The sequence below is a fragment of the Anarhichas minor genome, unplaced genomic scaffold (genome assembly GCF_050575085.1).
Source record: "Anarhichas minor isolate MPS153535 unplaced genomic scaffold, ASM5057508v1 ptg000136l, whole genome shotgun sequence".
Taxonomy (NCBI): Eukaryota; Metazoa; Chordata; class Actinopteri; order Perciformes; family Anarhichadidae; genus Anarhichas; species Anarhichas minor.
The window spans coordinates 10,594,720-10,618,271 of NW_027466582.1; the positions used below are offsets into that span (position 1 = coordinate 10,594,720).

The window sequence follows — 23,552 nt, forward strand, 5'->3', positions numbered from 1 at the left end:
CATGTTTAGCGAGGTAAACCGCTCTTTGCCGTAAGATAACTTCAAGGCTGCGTGCGCAATATTTCCGAGGTTCACAAAGTAGACTGAGAGCGTTCTGTGACCAAGGAGACGGTTGAAGCCCAGACCGGCGCAGTACAGGTAGACAGGCTTACATTGAGTTGTGCTTACGTAACTAACGTTAACTGTTATAAAACAACAACAAAAATACCAATTTTTTCCAGGTTTGTCAACGATTCACGATAGCACTTGTAGTAAACTAGTCGCAGTTTAGCTAACTTTTGTGTGAAGGGACTGCTATCTGCTATCAACGATTGTTAGGATGTGCCACTTTTAATGTGTAATGTAATGCTACTTCTTTTTAACCAGAGGACAGATTACAAAAACCCTGCAACAATGTCCAGGTCCACTCCCCCTGCAGCCACAGCTGAAGACTCCAGAAGGTGGAGGAGGATCATTGCTGAAGATCCAGACTGGCACCTGACTCTAGTGCCTTGTTTATCAAACCTCTGTCTGAAAAGCATTGTGAGAAACATTGAGGGTATGCTCTTGTTTTTAGTACCATTATTATACAGACTTTTATACACTTACTTGTAATATAAATGCAACTTTATGCAAACTTTGTTTTGCAGAAAAGCCCATATTTGAAGACCTTTCGCCTATCCACAAAGACTTTGTGCAGGAGACGCTGTCTACTTCCCTGCCTCTGCACGTGACAGCCAACCTGATCAGCGATGGCGTCTATTGGAAGCGGTGCTGCGAGCAGCGGTGGGACATTTGTGACCTCGCTCATTATGGCCACAGCTGGAAACGAATGTTCCTTGAGAGGCACATGGAGAACATTATTGAGCTTTTTATCCCAGATGTAACCGAGCCGAAGACGGTTCTAGAGATGGTACCTCTTTGTAAGAACTATGTCAAGAGGCTGGACATCTCCCAACTCCTGCCACCTATCAAGGAGCCCCAGGAGGAGGAGGATGGTTCAAAGTTGACATGTGACACTGAGTACGACAGACCGTCTATGGACCACTTTGACTTTAACATCCTGCTCAACAAGCTGACACAACTGGAAGAGCTCCATTTAGTGTACAGGGTGAAACAATGTGGAATGAACTTTGAATGGAAGATGTTTGAGATGACCGACAGAGATTGTGAGTCCCTCGCCAAGGCCCTTAAGTCCTGTAAGACTTTGAAGGTGAATATTGATTGCTCCTCACTGGTTTATGGCTTGATGCCTTTTGTAGAGCCTGACTATATGGACTATGTTTGTTTGTTGTAATTCAGCACGTCTGTCTTTCTTGCCAGTTACAAAGCATCATTGACAGACATTGTACAGTCCCTAATGTCATGAAACAGGAAAATTGTTGTTGGCACTACCCAAGCATTCGATTCATGCTCTATTTACATCAAAGAAAAGACAGCACAGCCTCTGGCTGCAACCTAAATAAGTCACTCTTTGACACAAAAGTTTTGTCACATTAGTTTACTACTGCACGAGAACACGGAATATGTCTGCTACTGATTTCTGTGCATGATATCAGAACGGTCCAAGAGATTATTGGGGCTGCATCTACTCGGTGTTTAATCTGTTGATTTTATTTTCACTTAATGCATTTCAGAAGATATGGAAAAATGCCCACCATAACTTCCCAGGTGACTCTTCGGACTGCTTTAGTGTCCCATCAATAGTCAAAACCCATCAAAACCCAAAGATATTTAGATATTTAATCTTGCTAATCGTCATAATATTTTGTTTCTACAGCTTCTGAAGCTCCACCAAAGCCACATTGAGGATAAAAAGTGCCGGCTGCTGGTGAAATACCTTTTGGACCACCCGTCCCTGAGGGAGCTCGACTTCTCTCACAACCTGATCGGAGACAGAGGAGCCAGAGCCATCGGCAAGCTGCTCACCAGGAGTAAACTGGAGACCCTGAACATGTGTGACAACAATATTAGAGGCCCGGGAGCTAAAGCCATAGCTCATGCCTTGTCCGTGAACTCCACCCTTTTGTCACTCAACCTGCGTCTCAACTGTTTGAGAGATGAGGGGGGTCAGGCTATTGGCAAGGCCTTGCTGAACAACAGCACCCTGCTTCACCTGCACCTGGGAGCCAATCAGGTAACAGGGCCTACTGCCATCGCACTGTCCAAGGTTCTAGTTCAGAACAACACCCTGAAGAGCATCAATCTGTCCTGCAACAACCTGGGCGTGGTAAGGAAATTGCTATTTCTAGATCCTTACTGACAGTGGGGCACTAAATATAATGTTTTACCTGAGGGTGGTGCCAGAGAAAAGGCCATATTGTTACTGATATCACAAGGGTTCCAACTGTAAAGTGGCAATTCTAGGACATTGGTGACTCAGTTTACTTAATTTTGCACTAATGTCGCATAAACATGTATTTTGTTTAACTTCAGCTGCGCTTCACCACAGTCATTAGACTTCAAACTCTGGAGATCATGTATGTGTGTGCCAAATGTCATGGCATTGCATCGAAATGATTACTCTGTTAAAGGATTAGTTGTTCATTAGAAAATTTATCATTTAAGTCATTTTTAAGCCAAAATAACAAAACCTAACCGATTCTATCTTCTAAAATATTGTTTGAAAATGTTATTATGATAAAATGAATGTTTTGGTTGGGTTTTGGACTGTTGATCGGACAAAACAAGCTGTTTAAATATGTCAATTAAGGCTCTCTATTTTCACAACTTTATAACATTTTACAGACCAGATTAATTGAGAAAGTAACCGTCAGATTACTCAACAATGTAAAAAGTCCTACATCCAATAGTTGTAAAGATATAGAGAATTGTCTATTTTTCCTAAGTGGAGGCAAAATAAATATATGAACAAAAACATTGCAAGTTGTCCTTTAAAATGTGTTTCTTTGATCATAATGTGCACAGCAAGTGGTTCTTTTGAAACACTGGATTTCCTTCCCAAAGCATGCTAGTGCCTGCAGAGATAGTACCATGAAGTAACAGACAGAATAGCTTGAAAGGATAAGGCTTTTCAATTATTCATAGACATGTGTGGAAAACACACAATAATGGAAAGCTAAGTAAGTGTTGTTTCCCCGTGAGAGGCAGATCAGATTATCCCCGCCCTTCTCATGCTCCCTCCTATTCATGATTTCACCGTACAGTATATGTCTGACTGGAATACACTGCGGAGGATCAAAAATCACCCACATAGCAGAAATGCGCTGTGCAATATCATCAATATCTGTGACCTTGATCTATACTCTTCACTAAAATAGAAATGCCTTTTTCAGACACAACAATAAAGCAGAGATAACACTCACAATAAGCAGTTTAGAGAGTGTGGGCTTTTTCAGACAGCTAGAGTTGCCGAGGGGTGATTTCTTTTTCAAGGTTATCAAGACTGTCTTCAGACCTCTTCAGAACAGCGTCATGTGACGTGTTCAACATGGACATGCATCGCTACCAAATGTGTTGTTTTTCCAATCTCTCTCCCTGTGTGTGTGCAGGATGGAGGTATAGCTCTCGGGGAGGCGATGTCCCACAACACCAGCGTGACAGAATGTGATATCCGTCTGACGGAGGTTGACGAGCAGAGCGCTTCCTCCATCAACCAGGTGGTTTGGACCAACCAGAGTTCAGAGCAAAAGAGACACGCTCGACAGAGCGAAACCAAGTAAACATCAACAACTTCTTTTTGAAGTACGAACCCATCTTTACTAGTCACTGATTCCTGCTTTACCTTATTAATTTAGCCACAGAGCATGGCCACGACTGATTTTTTTAAAAGAATACAGCATATTGTTCATAGTAAGTGTTGAGGAAAGATGTATCTAAACTTACTACATTAAGTTGTCAGCTTTTATGTGTATGTTTCTGATGTCCACAGATAATTGGTACAATAAAAATGATATGATTTCACACAGGGATGTCTCTGTCATCATGTTGCAGCCCATATATGAACTATAACTTTAAACAACGCAAGTAAAAAAGTACAAGCACGGAAACAAAGACCTCTCCAGTTACGTGAAGAATCTCATAATGAACAACACAAAGAAGTATTTGACACATATTTCAGTGAGCAATTCCGTTTATTGAGGAGCCTTTTGTTTTCATTTTGATACACAGATTTGGTTTTAACTCCTTAAACATCAAGGCAACGTTGTGGTGGAGTTGGAATACATACAGATTTGTGTTGTTGTTTTTAAAACCTATATCTACAGATTAATAATATAATTGTAACACCTTTGCCAGGTAGCAAAAAACACATCTTTACTTGCAAAATCACTAGTTGCTTTCTATAATCATATGAAGAGAGGCAAAGCTATTCTGTAAGTTGATGTTGGACCAGCACATAGATCAATCTACATACGAAAGAATACTGATATTCTTCAGATCAGTAATCATTATCAATACTCACACAACCGTTCTGTGTGTGCACCCGATCCTAAATCAGTCAAACCCTTCTGACATTTTCAGGTAAATAAAGGTGTACCAAATATGATTTAAAAAATTTTAACATGGGTTTAAGGGCAACATACATCATTCAAAAGAGTATATAAGAAGCAGCAAAAAGATTCTGTTGGCTGTGTTGCCTGAAACCTTTTACAAAGGATTGTATTGCCATTTGTGACTTAACAAACCCAGCATTTAACATCTGCACATCAAAAATATCCCTGCTTCAGTTACCTAAGTGTGCACGACACATTCAGCTTAGATCCACACCAACAGTCATTCTAACCTCTCGCCTCTATTTTATTTACAGTACAAATCCTTTCTGCCCTACAGTCTTGAAAATCCACAAAATCACAAAATCATTTGAGTACAAAAAGACAAACCCCAGAGCATTCTCGAGTGAAAGAGTACATATCAAAACTACCTAATCCACTAAATACACATGATAAAGGGTCGAGTGCTTTGCATGACAGAAGCTTTTATGCTCGTCGATGGAGGAAAAATGTCTAGTTATGAACCTTCCAGACAGATTTGTAACTGTTTTGAATGTCACTGTTGTTATGTAAACATTGCACCGGTAAACACATTTTCTATTCTTACACATGACTATGTATGGATCACAGTGATGCTATCCGAGGGGCTTGTAGGCTGACCATGAATGAGAGAATGCGATGATGACTTCAGTATAAAACAGTGACTTAAATCCCAAATCATACTCTTAATAGATTTTACATCTCTTGTGGAGTTTGCATGCTCTTCCTTGTGGTTTACCTTATGCTTACACTTTACCCCACAGTCCATCGACATTACATAATTCTCTGACTTCTGACCAATGCATTCTGGGATATGATCCAGCCTTTATGGAGAAAATTAATTAATGATTAATGGGTTCATTTCAATCCCTGTGTGTAATTTGGTTTCCCGCTAAAATGCTATTCATGTTGCTCAAAAAGGTTGTGTAGTACAGCATCCAGGGAGAGGGAGAGTTTGACATTTTTGGAAAATACGCTTATTTATTTTTAATTTTTATGAGGGTTAGAAGAGAAGCTGAATACAGCCAACGAGCTGCGTAAAATAACAACTTGTCGTTTCAGTTTTTGTTCAGGTAAAACAAACTAGTTCACCCTGTTTCCAGTCTTTATGCTAAGCTGAGTTAACCCGCTGCTGGTAGGAGTGTCATATTAAATGTACAGACATCAAAGTGGTATTTATCTCCTCATCAAACTCTCTTCAAGAAGGCAAAAAAGTGTATTTCCCCAAATGTATGTCTCTATATACAAACTATTTCTTCAACAATCAAAGAGAGCGTTCTAAATACACAAGTGCCACGAATACCAGGACCTGGAGTCGGTTGCCCCAGCTGGTCATAAGTTCAAACATCTCCATGTTATAAATATTTACTAAATGGAGATTTACACATTGCTAAACTATAATGGGTTGCACCACACAAACTGCTTCTTATGTTGAGATAGGTTGTTGCTAAACTAACACTGTACATGATCTATTTATATTGAAAAGGTAATATGGTCAACATGTATGAGCTGACACTTGATTGAAGTTTGCTATCATAACAATGATGCATGAATAATTTGTTATTATATTTCACAAACATATAATATACCTCAATACCTTTCAATAATCCTCAATTTATAAAACGTTATGTCAGTCACTAAATGACGAAATAACTCGCTAAGACATTTCTGAAGTTCTAATGGTGCAACCCGATACTAGCTAGTAGTTAATAAGAACTTAAGAAGGACTTAAAGATGGATTTATGAATAGCTGGTGGGACCAAAATCCTGGAGATATCTAACATGTCACTCCGTTGTCTCTCATCTGCTTCTCCACCTTTGTTATCTGGAATGGGAACATGAGCAATGTAACGTCAGTGCGGTTCGTCATCCTGTGTTCACAAACCTCTCATTTAAAAACCGGTTATTCCGCAGCTGATACCTCGCTGAAGCCTTTTGAAAAGCAAAATAAACCTGAAGTTTAGAGAAAGGGGTGATGACCGGGTTTTGGGATGTTGTTGCAAAGCAGAATCTTTGCCCTGAATACTATCCTGAGTTGGAGGGGCTTGCATAGATGACCCATGAGTTGTAAAAACTGTTCACAGAATGTTTCAATGCTAAATCTGTGTTTTTAATCATGCCTCGCTCCCTTTGACTATTTTCCGAGTGTTCTCTAGTATTGCTACAAAGATAGTCTGCAACTCCAAACTCAACATGGAACGTAATGAGTAGTGGCTAATCGGTCACCATTTAACAGTACAGGCTCATTATTGTGAAGGGTAGAGTTGAAACAGGAAGTAACACGCAATGTTCGCCCACGGACAAGATTCTGATATTTAATATTCTTGGACGTTGTAATGGTTTTAATGAACTTAATGGTGGAGAATGATCTGTCCATTCCAGTTCATCTTTCACTGCAGGTCTCGTGAGATGAGGACTTGTTCGTACAGAAACGACTCTATTTTCACGGTTAAAATGAGCTAAATTGTTACTACTTCTCTATAATATTTGTTTGAAAAGTTTTCATCTCTGTTTCCATTTTACATTAATTGTTGTGCATGGCCTGACAGTAAAATAAAATTAACCGTGACTGAGATACTGCACGCACTCATTTGAGAGGAAGCCTTTTTTTTGTTTTAGTTCTGTCATATTATTAAATCTGACACTATCAGTAGTGAATCCAGGCCTCTTCCTATTTCTGGCGTCTTTCTCTGGCTGTCTCTCTGATATGCATCAGCAGCAGCAGCAGTACACGAGAGCTGTGTTATATCATGAGGAGAATCATCTGAAAAACATTTAGGGCCCGATTCTTAAAACCTTATGTATTTTAAACCATAATAATAAAAGGTTTCTCCTATGCCTCGTATACCGTGTGTTATTATGAGTGTAAGACTTGTTTTAATAGGAAGATGTCGAGATGAGATGACTTTAGTTACGATGGCTCATGCTCGTCAGTAACAGTTGATCGCTAGGCACTTAAACAAGGAGGTAGGCTGAATAGAAATATTGCCGAATATTAAACTTAATACAGCTTTCAGATTTTAATCTAGCTGAGTTGACAATGACAATATCATGGTGAGGTTTATTACTTTGCAGTTGGCCATTATAGCAAATGTGCAGTTTATAGTAATTAACAGTTTTGAAGAAATGTTGTTGATTCAGTTTTAAGTTCTTGTGTCCTTTAGCTCTCCTGTGCTAAATTATTCATCGACTGTGTCGCTATATTTAGAAAGCCAGTAAGTATAATGTCATCGCAGCCAAGCCGATTTCTGCTAACTTGATCTTTCAGCATCTGCATCAGAGGATTATTTTTATACTATGGAAATGTGTTCCTTTTGAAATAGATTACCATTAGCATTGACTTTGAAAGAACAGATTTAAATCAGCCAGTATCAAAAGGTTACACATGCAGATGTTTATATTTTAGATTTGGGCCAAAGTTAACGTCACTTTGTAAGAGCCATAAGACGTGTAGTTTGTTTCAGCAAACATATTTAGTCTTGTTATACAGTATATGCTTTGACAAGGAGGCTGATATCCCTGCATTTCCTCTCATAATTCACCTAATTCCCATGACTCACATGATGTGTGAGTCAATGATTTTCTCAATATTTCTTAATTTCTCATTCGGACGTCCATTAATTGTTGTATCCCTTTCATTTCTTGCCAATTTCTTGGTAATTTCAAAACCCATATTAGGCTCCAAATACGAGAAAGTGGTACTCATGTCCTTTTCTCTGACTAAGATCTACAAATATGGCATTTACAGTAGGATGTGACTCCCCTTGGAATTCCTTGGTTATTTGACTCTTATCCTTATGGTAGGACAGTACGTAACTTTTTGGCAATTTGGTCCTTTAAAGCCGCATTGTATTTAAACAACAGTCTCTCATCGACAGCATCAACTTTTCCCCTGACTTATTGACTGTACTGTAAGGACTTTCCCTGTTTCTAGCTACTGTATCTTCAGAAAAACCCTTGTTTGTGGTAACTTGTAGGTGACTAAGTTACATCTATTGTAAAAGGGAGAAGCAGAAGTCAATGTTATCCCAGCCCTGGTGTACAGAATTTCCTCACTCTGTTCCTGTATCATTAGATCCCATGCTCAGATAAGTCTGGCAGCTGCGGGTCATAGAGAAGTCTCCGCACAGGAGCCGTTTCTGTGCAGGGAGCGGTGGTCGTGGTTGAGGCAGCCTTCGTTGCGATGCACAATGAGCACTGGGAAGCACAGAGCGTCCTGGTAGGCTGGAGGGTTCTCCTCACTTGTCTGCTGACCTGACAGACAGTGCGTGCTCTCTGTGGGGCAGGACCGCTCGTTCAAGCTCCCGCTGCTCCTCCACAGGCAGCTCCGCCTGGATCCGTACAACCGACTCAGCGAGAAGCGGCTGGCGCTGAAGGGGATGCGGGGGCTCCCCGTGTTGCAGATGCTGAGGGCACTGCGCGAGAAGATGGAGGAGCTGCTGATGGCACGGTGGCAGCGTTCACAGTTCTGCCTGTAGCTACCGTAGCCTCCACATACGGAGTAGTTGTTACAGCTTCCTGAGAGCTGAGCCAGATCCATGAGAACAGCCTCCGAGTAGCTGGGCACCAGCTGCTGGTTGGAGCGGATGTGCCACTCCAACTCCGTGCTGTCAATCGTGTTGACTCGTGGGATGTGTCTGCAATGTGGTCGCTCCTCAGACGGGCTTACTGGCACATAGTCAAAGCCAAACAGCTTCTCTACATGGTAGTGTACACAGGCAGTGTGGTACTCTGTCAGCACCCGCAGAGGCCAGGAGAGGGTGAAAGCAGCTGCCACCCAGAAAGAGGAGTTGGCTGCGTACCAGGGAAGGTGATTAGGATCAGAAAAGGCAATCATATACTCCTTAAAGTCTACATTCTTCAGGTGCATCCCCTCGCGTGCCTCCATGTAGTCATCCAGGCCCTCGTTCTCTGTGAAGAACCTGGCCCGCTGGGTCAGGTAAGAGTTTTCTGACTCCACATTGGCAAAGCTAAAGCACTTAGTGAACCTCAGCCTGGTGATGGGGAAGTCCTCCATACCCAACAGGTGCTTTGCGATGTCCTTAACCCCACAGTTCCCGTAATCAAACTCCGCCTCAGCCACATGGGTGTTGACTCGCTCGTGGTAGACCTGCGTGGTGGTGTAGGCATCTCCATTACGGTAGCGTGTCACCTGCCGCGTCCTCCTGATATAATGGTAGCTAATGGCCTTCCACCAGATGCAGGGCGTAGCCTGCTGCATTCGCTGGATGCGCTCCGCCACACTGTCAACATCCACCTTGTACTGTAGCTCATTCCTGGTGTAGCAGTGCCAACACTCCACCAGGTAGACCACGTAGAGCATGACCAGGAAGGCCAAAGGGATGTAGATGTAGCCGTTGGAGCAGGGACTGTCGTGGTACATCATAGACTTTCCCTTGTAAGCGCTGTCGAAGGAGAGGCGTGTGACCTTGGTCACCTGGCACCAGGCCATCACCCCGACGCAGCCATACATCAGCAGGGACAGCAGCAGGCATTTCCAGTGAGTTTCCTGACACAAGGATTTAGCCAAGGACTGCTTCTGGGGCCGCTGCTGCAAAAAGATGAGAAGACAGCAATACGTCAATGGAAGAATACTGTCAATACATTCTGTTTATATTCCTTCCTAGAAGTAAATGGCACATCTGTGTGTATTGCCACAACAGTTTCTCAGAGTATAACTCAAAAACACTCAAAGCTATTAGGAACATAGAGGCTTTTGTTGCCTGTAATTACACACTTCAATATAAAATTGAGAGTGACCTAAATATCTGTTTGGTATAAAGTTAAAAAAAGTTTTTTAAAAGTAGTGGCTCATGCAAATGAAATATTGAAGGAAATATTCTGCGTCGTAAGTGCTTTGGCATAGTTTATGCATGAGCCGCCAGCCGATTGCTTATGCCTTGGTCTGTGCTTTTTATTATCAAAAGAGTCACCCGCTCTTATAATCAAATTCAAGAAGAAATTGCTGATTAATGCAAAAGCACCATGTTGAGAATATACGTTGATGTCAGTAGCACGTTGAGCTTCTGTTTGCCTGGTATGTGGGTGTGCACGTGGCCATAGTGTGTGTGTTTATAGAAATGATATTTGAGAATAGGAAAGAAGCAAAAAAGCAGAAGTATTATGAGAGGTAGATACCACGTTTAATGTCAAGCCGGCCAGAAAAAAAGCAGTCCTTTGACTCTGGCAGCATAAAGCTGGTGCCATCCTTTATCCCCGCGGGGGCACATTAAGCCCCAGTGCCTGCATCAAGAGCTAGTCACGCCTTTTGGGAACCCTGCTCACACAAACCTGGCAGAGATGCAAAAGCCCAGGGAAGAATGAATTTTAACAAAATGAATTCAAAGAATTTCCATTACAGACATTGCACTTGGGCAGAGCCTACTGTATACACACACTGATTCAGTTGAAAAAATACGGTTATCTTCTCGATCTCTTACATAGGTCAGCCTCTGCATACGTGTGACCACAACAACCAGCATCACTGCATTGATGTATTGAATTCGATATGTCAGCTCTGGGCTCTTCGAGCTACAGACGAGCATAAATAATAGATGTTTTTCCTCCATGATTATCTCCCCCACCTTGGCCACATGGTCCCCAAGTCCCTTGCCAACCTAAGACTCCACCCCACAGGGAGAAAGGGATTAACATTGAAAGTCCCCATTGAGATTAACGTACTGCAGAAGGAGAATTTACTCACTAGCATTCTCTACATGCTGAACAACTATAATCAATACAACATGACATACTTTGTGGCTCATGTTACACTTTACAGCCTCTGTTTAAGCACCAGGAATAACAGTTGTGTAGAAGGAAACAGTTTTCATGGAAACCAAATATACACATAATATATACGTGGAAGTATTTGATTAAAGACATGCCAATGAATGAAATAAGCAAAATTATAATCTTGAAACTGCAGTCATGTAAATGTGCAGATATGTAAATTAAGGTGTAGCTCACAAAGTTCAATTACACGCCAGTTTCAGCCTTAACATAAGGTATTATACCAGAGATAGAGGCTTCAAGAACAGTGAGTTGGACGCTAACTGGACTGATAGTAACTTTAAAATTACGTTTCAATTAAAAACTCCCTGCTTGAGATCATAACAGAGCTGTTCATTAGGCCTATGGATGGCAGAAAAGGAAGGAAGTCACTCACCACATTAACACAGTGGTGTTGACATTGTTGATACATTAGACACAGACATTCCTGTGGCTTCCTTGAATAGCAAGAAAGACCTCTTATTGGAAATACCTCACACATTTGTCATGCAGGCACACCCACAGCAGATGAGAGAGAAATCCTCCCCTTCACTGTATTTTTCATTTCCGACAGGTTCAGTTGGCCGGAGGCTCTATCATTAAATTTGACATTTGGCAGCAATTGAGCGTATGTATTGTACACTCCCTTTACACAAGAATGCACAAATGTAAAACTAAACATAAAGAGAATAGAAAAAAAAATGCTCTATTATTTTCATACCAGCCTGCCTGTTTGTATCCTAATGCCTTTGAGGTTTACTAATAGTGGTTTACTTTAGTAATGTCCGTAAACTTTTAGGTTGTCTTTGTCTAATACACTTTACATTATATATTATTAAAATCCATAAAACAGTCTGTTATGAAACCTAATCAATATTTTAGAAAACAAATGGTTCAGTCAGAACCTTCAAGACTGGAGAAGCTTCACAATTCACGAGACCACTGTGGCGCCTTTAACTAAGTGCCTCTCTCAGTCATGGACACTTTCTCTTGACATAATAAGACCAGCGGGGTTATATAAAAACCCTCTTGTGTAATGGACATGTAACTTATCCAACATGTGTGTTTGAAGGGGAAGTCTACACAGTCACAACAAAAAATACTACTTTTTTTGCTCAGGTAATAGATCCCCAATGATTTTAATTTATATTTCCACATGCAAGAAACATTTGAATGTGCGTGTCTCTGTTGTAATGGAGTCAATACAATCTGATGTTGACAGCGACAGAATATCCTTATTAAGATATTTCACTTTAGTCCTCGCAGATAATTAAACTCACTGTCTGGAGCAAGACTTCTTTGTCTTTGAAGTAACAAACCCACAAAGATGTTGTTCATGTTAGGAGTTTTCTTATGGAAAAATAACAGTGTGGAAACATTTGAAGAAAATGGCCATTCTTATATTCTCTCATTATTGTAACAGCGACAGTGATATTAGACAGTTTCAGTTATCTGAAGACCCTTTTGGAGCCTTTCCAGGACGCACAAGGGGTCCCCAAACCCCATTTTGGAAACTTGTCTGAGGGGGAAACCATGCACGTTCACACTCTCGGGTGCGCGCTTGGACGCACAGGTTCATCTATTAACCTACTGCATATTAGGCAATTAATACAACAGTATTAATACAACTAATCTCCAAGCGTCCCGTGCACGTTGGCCCCATTTAAACCCGGATCTCCAAAAACTGATGATTATGGTTAGATAATTGGGATTCCACTGTTTCTTACCCCCATGCATTTGGATAAGAAAACTGGCCTTCACATTGCAAACAATGAGTCCTCACCTCCTCTCGGGGACTGTCCTGCTCCTCTTCGGGGACGGTGATGGTGCTGCTTTCACTGGCCGTTGCAGCCGATGCTGGGGACATGATGACAACGGTACAACAAAAACCAGGTCATGGATCTCCTGGTGGGATGGAGGGTTTCCAAATCAGGGTGATACATAAAGACACCGCGAAACCCCTCTGTGCATCATCCATAAGAAACTCGTCCAGCCGGTAACCCAAGTAGAAACGCTCAAAACATGCACCATCCCAGCATCTTCCAGGTGGGCAGACGTCGGTATCGGCTACTGTAATCCGGTCATTGTGCCTCCCGAAGACGTGCAAAATAGGCTGAGACTCCTCCCGCGACGAATGCTGCGAGGGATGCAATGTTAGGAAATGGCAAAGGCGGCAGTCAGCTCCTCTCCCTGTAGGCAGTGCCCATAGCAGCCAGTGTGCAGCCAGCTGTGAGAGACAAAGACGAAAGGCAGCGGCACGTGTGAGCTGCCAGCCCGACGCCACAATGTAAATAACCCACACAAGTAGAATCACAACACACACAGAGGCGGTGCTGCAGAGAGGGGCCCACCCCCCTGCATCCCATTAGCTGCAAGACCATCTCTGTATGGACCAATTATGATAATAATAAGTATATCCATTTTAAAAATGAAGGCTTTAATACTGTAAGAAATGCATTAAAAAAAAGTTGCTTATTGCAGGAATATAGCCTACAGCTAAATATAGGCGTGTGCTTGGTATTTTTTTCTATTAACACATAATATTTAACCCCCACAGTAAACTCACTATTGACACATACACATACACATACAGGAAAAACTTAATGTATGCAATACAATAGGGCTGCAGCAATTGTGTAATGTTCATTAAGATTAATTATGAATACATAATTGTAAGAACATAAAAATGTACAGTGTGATAGAGCCTGACGTCCCTTTCAAGCCAATGTTTAAAGTGATATTTGTAGTGATATTTTTGTTAACTGTGGGTGATTGAATCTTTCGTCTTTGTCATTCATAAGGCCATATTTCTTCTGTTTAATCACATAAACACTGATTAATCTAGCTATATCCAGTAGTGACAGAGCAACATTTTATTTCATGCTTCCAGAATTCTTAATGCTATCCTCTTTGAGATCGAAACCTGTCAACAGACTTATTATGATTTTTAGATTGAGGACTTTGTTTTTGTGAAATAGAAGAAGGAAGAAGAATGTATGTACTATTCTGCAGTCCTGCCATTTCTGTTTCACCTTTGTAAACACAGGAACCCTTTAGCTTACAATCCTGGCACGCAAGTCCTTGTTTATCAAAGCCCACAGTATCGACATTGGACTGGACTCCTGGCATAAAATGGAATGAGTAAACATTACTGTAGATAACATGAAAACAGATGGTGGTTCTTGGCGGCAGTAAAGGTCAGTATTGTTTTATAGACTATATTATGATGAATCTGGCCCTCAGCAGTAGTGAGCCCTCTTATGGCCAAACCACAAAAAGCATTTTCAAGACGGGAAAGGAAAAAAATAAATGATACCTGGGTTATTCCTGATCTTTTGGGAGTTCAAAAATGTAAACTCTGCTTACATATATTATCTATTCTTGTAGGCCTCTACCCAAGACAGAGAATATGGGGCAAATAGGAACTTTTCGTACCTTTTTGACAGAGATAAATAAATATAAAATGTGTTTTATGTTTCTGTAAGACTTATGTAAACTGGCTTGTTCAGGTTAATCCTTTGAATAATAATGTGTCTGTGGTTTCATGCTGCAACCAGTGACAAGCCTAAAGATTAGGACTTCTAGTATGTCAATACTCATATGCAACTCACCAAGAATGATCCTTACCTTTAACCTGTTAATATGTTTGGCATTGTGTATATTTTGGATTTGTACCTTATTGATATTTTATATTTGCAGTTTATTTGTACTCTTTCATATTTTATACTTCAACTGCTGTACAACAGTTTCCCTTGAGATAAATAAAGTCAACGTATATCTTGCTAAATGATTAGTTGTGATTTAAAGTAGAACATGTTTTAGTTGTATAGTTCAATAAACTCAGAGCTAGATCCACTGAAGTTGTGGTATTTTTTTAATACAGTTTTATTTTGAAAATCGCATCACTTCCGCTTTTACTTTGACAGTTGAATCTTGACGCACTTCCAGTTCAAGCTATGTGTGGCGCGAGTGTATGCATGTGTACGTTTGCTCACGCGCACTGGGGATTCCCCCGCTTGACAAAAACAGCTTCGCCTTTCATTGCTCTGCGTGGAGCTCACGCTGTTACCGGATATCTCGACGACGGACGGCCGCTTCTCTAGTTTTAGCTTGATTTTAACCCTTTTCACGAAGTTTGGAATTACCATACCATAGTTTGAAACTTTAAAAAACATCTATAATCGATTAGGAGCGAAGGCCTGTTGCTGTGAGGTAATGCATTATAGGTTAGTGGCATGAAACGAAGCGGCTCATTCCTCTGGTTTTACAAAGGAGTGGTGGTTTCCTCAGGTGTCAGTAGGCTGTCCGCGGAGTCCGGTCACATCACGGAGAACACCCGATAGTAGCCTTTAAATCCTCGCGGAAGGAGGGAGGGGAAAGCCCAGCGACGCCACCACTACCATGGCGAGCGACGACTGTAGGAAAGATGACTTGCTGGAGGATAACCGCACGGACTCGGGCATTGACTCGTACCGCTCCATACTGAAGTCGGAGGAGCGCCGCGAGCCGAGCGCCGACTTCAGCGGGCCGAGGGACAAGTGTCCCGCCGAAGAGGAGCACCTGGACTCAGCCTACGGCTCCTCGTCCATCACGGTGGAGAGTCTGTCGGAGATAGTAGGGGGCTGCACGCTCTCCAGCGCCCAGGAGGAGCGAGCACAGAGCTCTGAACTCACTGAACAGGAGGAGAACTTGCTCACAACTATCACTGAAGATGGAGACACGTATGTTTTTGTTCATTTTTCTCAATTTCTTATGCACGAGCACAGCTTTTCTGAGCGTGCTCAACGCCCCACTGTTGCACACTCCACACAGTTTTCTTTTAAACCAAACTTTTCACCAATAATGTTTGCCTCTAATGTAGTAGTCTGCAGTAGTCTATCCCAAAATGACCAAAGTTGGAAAAATAATTACCTCAGAATTTTTTATCATCATGTCTCGTGAATGTATTTTAAATGTCCACTTCAGCTGCTTTATTTTAACACTAGTAGCACTTGTGGTTAGGGCTGCAACTAATTATTATTTAAATCATCGATTTTTCTGTTTAATCAATAAAATGTCAGAAAATACCAAAAAAGAAAATCCCCTCATAAGTTCCCAAAATCCAAGAGGACGCCTTCAAATGTCTTGTTTTATCTGACTAACAGCCCAAAACACTTAGATATTAATTTTACAATTATCTAAAACAAGATAATCCTCACATTTGAGAAGCATTGTTGCTTTAAAATGACCCTAAATGATCAAAACTGTTGCTGGTTAATTTTCTATTGTTCCAGCTCTAATGGCTGCTAAAAAAAAATATATATATATATATTTTTTTTATTCCACTGGAGATGATGAGATTATTTAAAATACCAACAAATGGAAGTCAATGGCGTCTGTAAACGACATAGAGTTTGTAGGCCCAGTTCTTCGTGTGATACTGGTTCTGTAGGGGGATTTCAGAGCGCTGTGATACTGCACTTTTTTGTACTGAACTTTGTCCTTGTCATGAATGTGGACGGACTCCTGTGAGGCGTTTCTCAGTGAGAAAACAGAAGTGAAACAAAAAGGCCTGGACTTCCCCATGCAGCACAGACAAAGCACATGCTGTGAGGCGGCTTTTGATCCAAGAAACTTGTTTATCAGGACAGGACAGCGTGTGCATGGTCCCACCATCTTTACTTCTGCCACACCACACATCTATGTCGGTTGGTGACCTGTCACAATGGCTCTTTACCGCTATTCATTCCTCAGTGTGCGTCAATGAAACTGCTGCTTTTTTTGCAGACAATCCAAACACCTCGACCTATCACACGCAGCCTGATCAGCTCATGTCATCCCATGTTGCCAAGTCATCGGTCTTTTCCACGTGAAAGCGGGCCTGCTCACGACTCCTGCAGCCCTCTTAGTGTAATCCAGTCATTGACGTCGTCCTCGCTATTGTAGAAGTGTTGTTGTGTCTCTGACCTCTTTTCATTTCCGCTTGCTCGTTGTTGGGGCCACATGGTTTCATTCTCGCACCCTAACTATAGATAGCTGGGAGGGGTGGAGAAGACACCTGAAACACGCCACACTGTGCTGCTTACACTGAGAGACAATCATACAAACAGGACATTTCCCCCCCCCCCCCCCCCACTCGTGGGATTTTTTTTTTTTTTCCGGTCTTATTCATTCAAGTCTTACTCAAACCAGGAAGTCCCTTTCACACAAAGAGGTTTGCTCACAGGGCTGAATAGTTGGTTGGCAGATCTGTTATTCTGCAGACATTTAAATCAGGCAGTGGTGACTTTAAACTGATTATGGTACTTTCCTGTGAGACACGTTATCAGTACACGTATACCAATATTAAGATCATTAATTGATGGATTCATTTCTATTCAACACAGATATTTGAATCGGAAAACTGTTCAGTTTTCTCTCAGTTCAGCTTTTTCTAGTTTTTATGTGAAATTGGTCTAAAGTTACTTGTAGCCTACATGTTTTTGTTGTGTCTGTGTGTGTGTATTTAAAAATAAGTAAATGATATGTACTGCACACACTGGTTCAGTTATATTTAGGGCTGCAACTAATGATCAATCCTGTTCTTGATTAATTGCTGAGCTGTTTAGTCTATAGAGCACCAGATAATACTGAAAGAGGCCAATTCAATCAAAGTTCAAACTGTCCAAAACTCAAAGTTCTTCAGTTAGCTTTAATTTAGAAAAGCAGAAAATGCAAACATTTGTGAAATTAATACCAGCTCATTGAAAAAAAAGATGCAAAATCTTGTCAATAATAAAAATAGTTGGTGGTGTTGTGGTTTACTTCCACTTATTGCAAGAAATCTGTAAAATAATCTTTATTCTGAGGCTTTGGCTCCATATCGCGGTCGTCTCATATCGTGACTTAGTCTTTGATTCCAACCCCTGATATGATGTTTTGCGTTCCAATGAAATACATTTGAACACATTTTGAATGATTAACAGTAGTTGACTTTATTCCACTTATATTAAATAATCAAACAAGGATCATAATCATCATTGCAGCAAGATTGATCAATAAGACATAGATAAAGAAAGAGAGCTCTCTGAATTGATCAACATTTCAACTCATTGCTGAGAGCACAGTAACTGCAGAAACATAGATTTTACAGCACACTGTCTGCTTGAATACAATAACATCCTCATGCTGCTGTGTGACTAGAAGTCAGGTTCAGCGTTTGCTATACAGCCCCGACGTTTAAGGCGACTTGATGCTAAAGTGTGATTTGAATCCGTTCTAATCGTTTTACAGACGAGGCTCTTTGTATTGTTCTAGTTTAGTCTAAATTAAGCACTAATGCTCGCTGCCATTTCCTGCTTTTTGCACACATTTGTTTGCTACAACTTTCCACTCAGTGTTTGAGGTTACAGCGTGTCCTTGTTTTGTCAATGAAAACCTACAAGGATGCACCTTCTAACGGGTGGTTTTAACATCTCTCTATGCTGTTTAAAAAAAAAGAATTCTTGTATTGCTCAATACCCCAACCACTAAGTCTCGCCATTTAGCCCACTAGGTGTTACAGTTCGAGGTCGTCTCTTGAGATGAATACTGAGAAAAATTGTGAGGCAACATTTTCTGTGTCTTGTTGAAATGCAGTGTTTTTTTTTTGTGTTTTTTCACTGTTACTCTACTACTGCTTTTGTGGGTGACGATTGCTCAATGTACGACAGCTTAAGTGTCCGAGTTTTTTGCAATCGTGACGGATAAAGATGTTTATATTTTCTGTGCTCTGCTCCCGTAGAATCCTGCATTTAGCAATCATCCATGAAGACCGATTCATTGCTCAACAGTTGATACAGCTATTCCCCAAAGAAGTCCTGGACATCCAAAACAACTTGTACCAGGTAAGAGCAACACGACTCTTTCCGCTACACAAGCACACGGCAGCTTCTCCTGGAATTTTTTTGGGATCCAGAGTGACTTCCTCACAGTATTGTGCCTTGATTGTGGAAACAGTGGCATTATTTATATCTCCGTAGTTCCAGAGAGCTGTTGTTCCTCTTTATTTGCAGTCCGTCCTCTCTCAAGGACGTCACTGTGGGTGGTTCCACTTTTAACTCACAAGGGACTTTGAATGGAAACTCCCCTCCTCTACCTCCTGTAGAAATGGCACCACAGGGAGCTGTGGAGTTTATCCTGGTGTGGATGTGGGTGTAGAAAATTGTACCAGTCCTTCAAGATGTCAGACCAGACGGAGTCTTTGCTCGTGTAGAAACCAAAAATAAAGACTGAGCAGAACTGTCAAAAGGAAACATCTGAAGTTAAGACTCAGCACTTAATGCAGTGACTCAGTTAGCCATTTTGGTTGCCTAATTTCCTCTCAGTAGTCATTGTAAGACCTCACAGGATGAGTTCTTCTTAACCCCGTCAGGTTTTTTAAAAGAAAAGCCAATGATGATGCATTTCTGGGCCTTTTTTGTAGTTTTACTGTGTGTGGCACAGATGCAATTCAATCCTACTGATGATAAATTATATTCAAAAATGAAAGCCATCATAGAGCCCTAATTCTACTCCCCGTTGGCCTCAGTAGATCAGACTGCAGTGCGACCACAAGCACCTGTTTGATACGGACCGAAGGTGCAACTCTCACTTTCTCAGCTTCATTATATTCTCTGTATGTTCCGTATTCATACGTATCACCAACAGCTGGATTTCATTGATACTCTACAGGAACAGGTTCTCTGGTGGTGGTTCAAAGGCATTCTGGGAAAGGCAGTGACTGAAGTAAAATAGGCCGAGTTAAAGGACAATAACTAGAAAGAAACCTCGGCAACTATCTGCTATTGACATTGTAGAATAAGGATTTTCCATTTTTCAATAAAACTTTGTGGAAGAAATGTCAGAAAATCGTGAAAAGTGTCTTCAAATCCTTTATTTTGTCCAACTTCTGCTATCATCTATCTTCAATCAATCAATCAATCAATCATTTTATTGACTTAACATTCTGGCTTGCATTGGTTATGATAAATAAATGGTATTTAATTCAAACAGAGACCCGCAGTTTTGATAGCGTTGCTCATCCTTTTTGTCTGTTGTGATCCTCAGAGCCCTTTGCACCTGGCCACCTACCTGAACCTGACAGACGTGGTGAAGGGCCTGGTGGAGAAAGGGGCCAGTTTGGAGCTGCAGGACCAGGAGGGGAACACGGCGCTGCATGTGGCCTGCCAGCATGGGCAGACGGAGTGCGCCACCGAAATTACCAGAGAGGTTTCCCCCAGCAAGCTGGCGCCGGTCCTCGAGACCCAGAACTGGAGAGGTGAGGAACAAGACGTAACTGCTGCAGCGCCTTAATCAGCCAATTATTTGTTCCTGGGAATCTGAATTTGAATTTCCCAGATTATGCAACTCCGATTTTGTGTCCACATATGTCATAGCCTTTTGGTGCGTTTAGGCCAAGACTTGTCTTTAATGTTGTCATAAATAATTAACTTTGCTGCCATTGTTAAACCAATATACCATGAAAGGAAACATCATAATTGAAATAAATCTGTCAAATTCAGTTTTGCTAACTCTCTAGCTTCAGCACTTCGGGGCAAATCAAATGTGGATGTGAGGCGGTATTTTCTGGCCCCACAGCGTTGTTTATAAACAGCAACAGTTGCTAGGGTAGCACAGGTGTGGCGTGTTTGCAAAAAAAACAATTTGTAGTTGATCTGCAGCATGTCTTCATGGTTTCAGTTTGATTTTTATTGTTTGGAGAAAAACGTACTTTTTACAAAACATTTTTCTGTCTCTTATGACCTCAAAATGAACTCCATGTTCCATATTTGAAACAAGGTGTGTCCTTACAGGTCTTGCCTGTCTTCACTTGGCTGCACTGAACAGGCAACATCAGATTATGAAGCTCCTGGGGAAAAAGGAAGCAGACTTGAATATCCAGGTTAGTCTGTGAAATGACTCCTTACTGAACTACATCACATGGCTCGTTATCATTTTTAATAACGAGGCTAGACTGCTCCTGTTTCTATGTCATTTGGTGTGAAATTATCTTCTAAATCAGCTTCAGATTGTCCCAGTAAGCTTCTACCTGCAGCCAGCTGACCCTGACCTGCCACTTATAAGATTAAAGCTATGCGTCGTCTCTCTCAGCATAGATATTGAAGAACAAAAAAAGTTTTTAAAAGTTTGTTCAATCAGTTTCTGGGTAGGATTCTCCAGTAGTGTCCTTCACATGATCCAGCAGTGTTCCAGTATTTATAATCACACTGTGTTCCTGGCCTTATGTTGTGTTCTCGTCTATAAATCTGCTGCACTCGTGCAATGCTGATAGTGATATGAGCTGAGCTCATGGCTTCCCGTAGGATTCATGGAGACATAATTAGATTGGAGATATGATTAGGCTGGCCAGCCACTCTTAACTTGCTATTGATGGAAGGGAAGAGTCCCGAAACTACCACAGACATTCCTCTCAGTTTAAATCACCGGCCAAAGATATCGCTGTGCCTTATATTCGGCTTATTTATATTATTATAATAATAATTATTATTATTGTTACTTACTACATCCTTTTCTTCCAAGCTTGCAGAATGCAAAATAAATAGAAATATGTCCACACTTTCAAACAGAAAAATACAAAACTAAAACAATGTAATTGACTTACTTTCTGGTATTGTCCCATTTGTGTAACTCTGGAATTCCTCATTACTATTTTCACTCCACGCCTCTCTCAGGAAGGTACCAGCGGGAAAACAGCGCTTCATCTCGCCGCCGAGCTGCATGACATCACATCAGTGAAGCTGCTGCTCAGCAGGGGAGCCAATGTGGATGCCGCCATGTTTAACGGCTGCACGCCCCTGCACCTCGCAGTGGGGAGACAGGACGCCGCCATCGCCCACCTCCTCTGCCAGTCTGGCGCTGACACGATGCTGCGAAACATGGAGGACGAAACGGCGCTGGATCTGGCTGACGGCAATGATGACGTAAGCTATTGTGATTGACAGTTACAGGTATTTAGGTTTTCCTGTCATTTGGGGCGGACTGCAACAGACCGGAAGTGAAATGTGACTTTTTGTATCCTTGTCTTTCAGATTCTGGCTCTATTTCCTTTTGATGACGTCCAGATCTCCGGGAGGTCGGTGGTCAGTGTGAAGTTTTGAGCTGGATCATCGGCTTAACAACAGTCTTCTGGAGCTTTACTGCGGCTGAAACCTTTTGATTTATAAAAAAAAGAAGAAGAAAAAAAACAGCTGCATTTGGGTTGGACGTTTTCATTAAATAGTGCCTCTTTTTGTAGTACATTCTGATTTGATTTGTATTTATCCATTATCTAGACAAATATGTGCACATGTAAATCTTACTTCCTTCTGACAAAGAGTGATTCTGCTTAATTGAACACTGATTTAAAAAATCTGTGTTCCTGGGTCATTGGTTACATGTTTCTGCTTGTTTCCGCATGCGTCTGGAGGGGCTGAAACGAAAGCCACCTCAATGCGAGTGCCAAACTGTCTCTCTACATGTTCAATGTCCATCGAAAATTCTACCTCTTAATCACATTAACCTAGTTTTAATGGCTAGAAATTGAACATTCAAATTTCTTTGTGTCACAGTTTCTCAAACTTCATCAGTGCTACGATGCATTTAATTTCACTGCTTTTCATTGTTGCCATAGAAAGTCCTTTTGTGGAACGAAATTAATGTTCCATTTACTAAATGTAAAACTAACTGTGTGTCCCAAAGAGACGAAGACAAACTAATCACATCCTGCTATTTATTAGAAAGCTGGTTGCCCAAATTAAAATGTAATATATGACACAAAATGCAGCTTCATCCTTCTGATTTTTTTGCTACTTCATGTTGTGAAGCAGTTTTCTCTATTTATCTCATCTAGTCCTTAATCTGCAGTAGCTGTTCATTTACTTTGGTGTGTAATTACTCTGCCCTGTTTAGTTAATATAAGCAGTTTGTTTATTTTGTAATAAAATAGAAAAAAAACTCACATTGCTTGCATATTGTACTTTTTTCTGGGTAGAGGGAATTTTGGGGACATTTGAAGCTGTGTTTAGGAGCATCGGTGATATCTGTGGTGTCTGTACACACCCAAACTCATTGTCCAACGTGTGCTCTGCCGTGGTAGCGGCAGGTTTATCAGAAACCTTCATAAAAGATATTTCAGAGGTGCAAACAAAGACGAAGAAATGTAAATTGTATTTGCCATTTTAAGGAAAGGAGAGGTTTGGCAATTGAATGAGCTTTTGGAGCCCCTTTAAAGCTCATCTGTAAATATCTGTATTTGTTTTGTTCTTTGCTTTTTTACTTCTACCAATGCATATCCAGTAAATCACTAGAGTGATAGAGTACAGAGTGCACTTTATGTCA

The 23,552-nt window shown here is 41.2% G+C and overlaps 3 protein-coding genes across 4 annotated transcripts; 2 read left to right on the plus strand and 1 right to left on the minus strand.

The window, feature by feature from the left end:
- The first annotated feature begins 386 nt into the window (after positions 1–386).
- drc5 (dynein regulatory complex subunit 5) lies at positions 387–3,861 on the plus strand. The gene is made up of 4 exons (XM_076083868.1): positions 387–538; positions 630–1,192; positions 1,760–2,209; positions 3,492–3,861. The coding sequence occupies exons 1-4, from the start codon at positions 394–396 to the stop codon at positions 3,660–3,662; spliced, it is 1,329 nt and encodes a 442-aa protein (XP_075939983.1). The 5' UTR covers positions 387–393; the 3' UTR covers positions 3,663–3,861.
- Positions 3,862–8,577: 4,716 nt separating this feature from the next.
- Positions 8,578–13,104, minus strand: tmem151ba (transmembrane protein 151Ba). The gene is made up of 2 exons (XM_076084079.1): positions 13,021–13,104; positions 8,578–10,020 (listed from the first exon to the last, which is right to left on the minus strand). Exons 1-2 carry the CDS (start codon positions 13,102–13,104, stop codon positions 8,578–8,580), a joined length of 1,527 nt encoding a protein of 508 aa, XP_075940194.1.
- A 2,130-nt stretch (positions 13,105–15,234) lies between these two features.
- On the plus strand, positions 15,235–23,172 carry nfkbie (nuclear factor of kappa light polypeptide gene enhancer in B-cells inhibitor, epsilon). Of its 2 annotated transcripts, XM_076084081.1 has the most exons (7): positions 15,235–15,449; positions 15,528–15,958; positions 18,979–19,081; positions 20,283–20,493; positions 21,029–21,117; positions 21,908–22,156; positions 22,265–23,172. In XM_076084081.1, the coding sequence occupies exons 2-7, from the start codon at positions 15,639–15,641 to the stop codon at positions 22,331–22,333; spliced, it is 1,041 nt and encodes a 346-aa protein (XP_075940196.1). In that variant the 5' UTR covers positions 15,235–15,449; positions 15,528–15,638; the 3' UTR covers positions 22,334–23,172. The 2 variants fall into 2 exon arrangements, with proteins under 2 accessions (XP_075940196.1, XP_075940195.1); XM_076084080.1 differs by having other exon boundaries at positions 15,236–15,958.
- Positions 23,173–23,552: the final 380 nt, after the last annotated feature.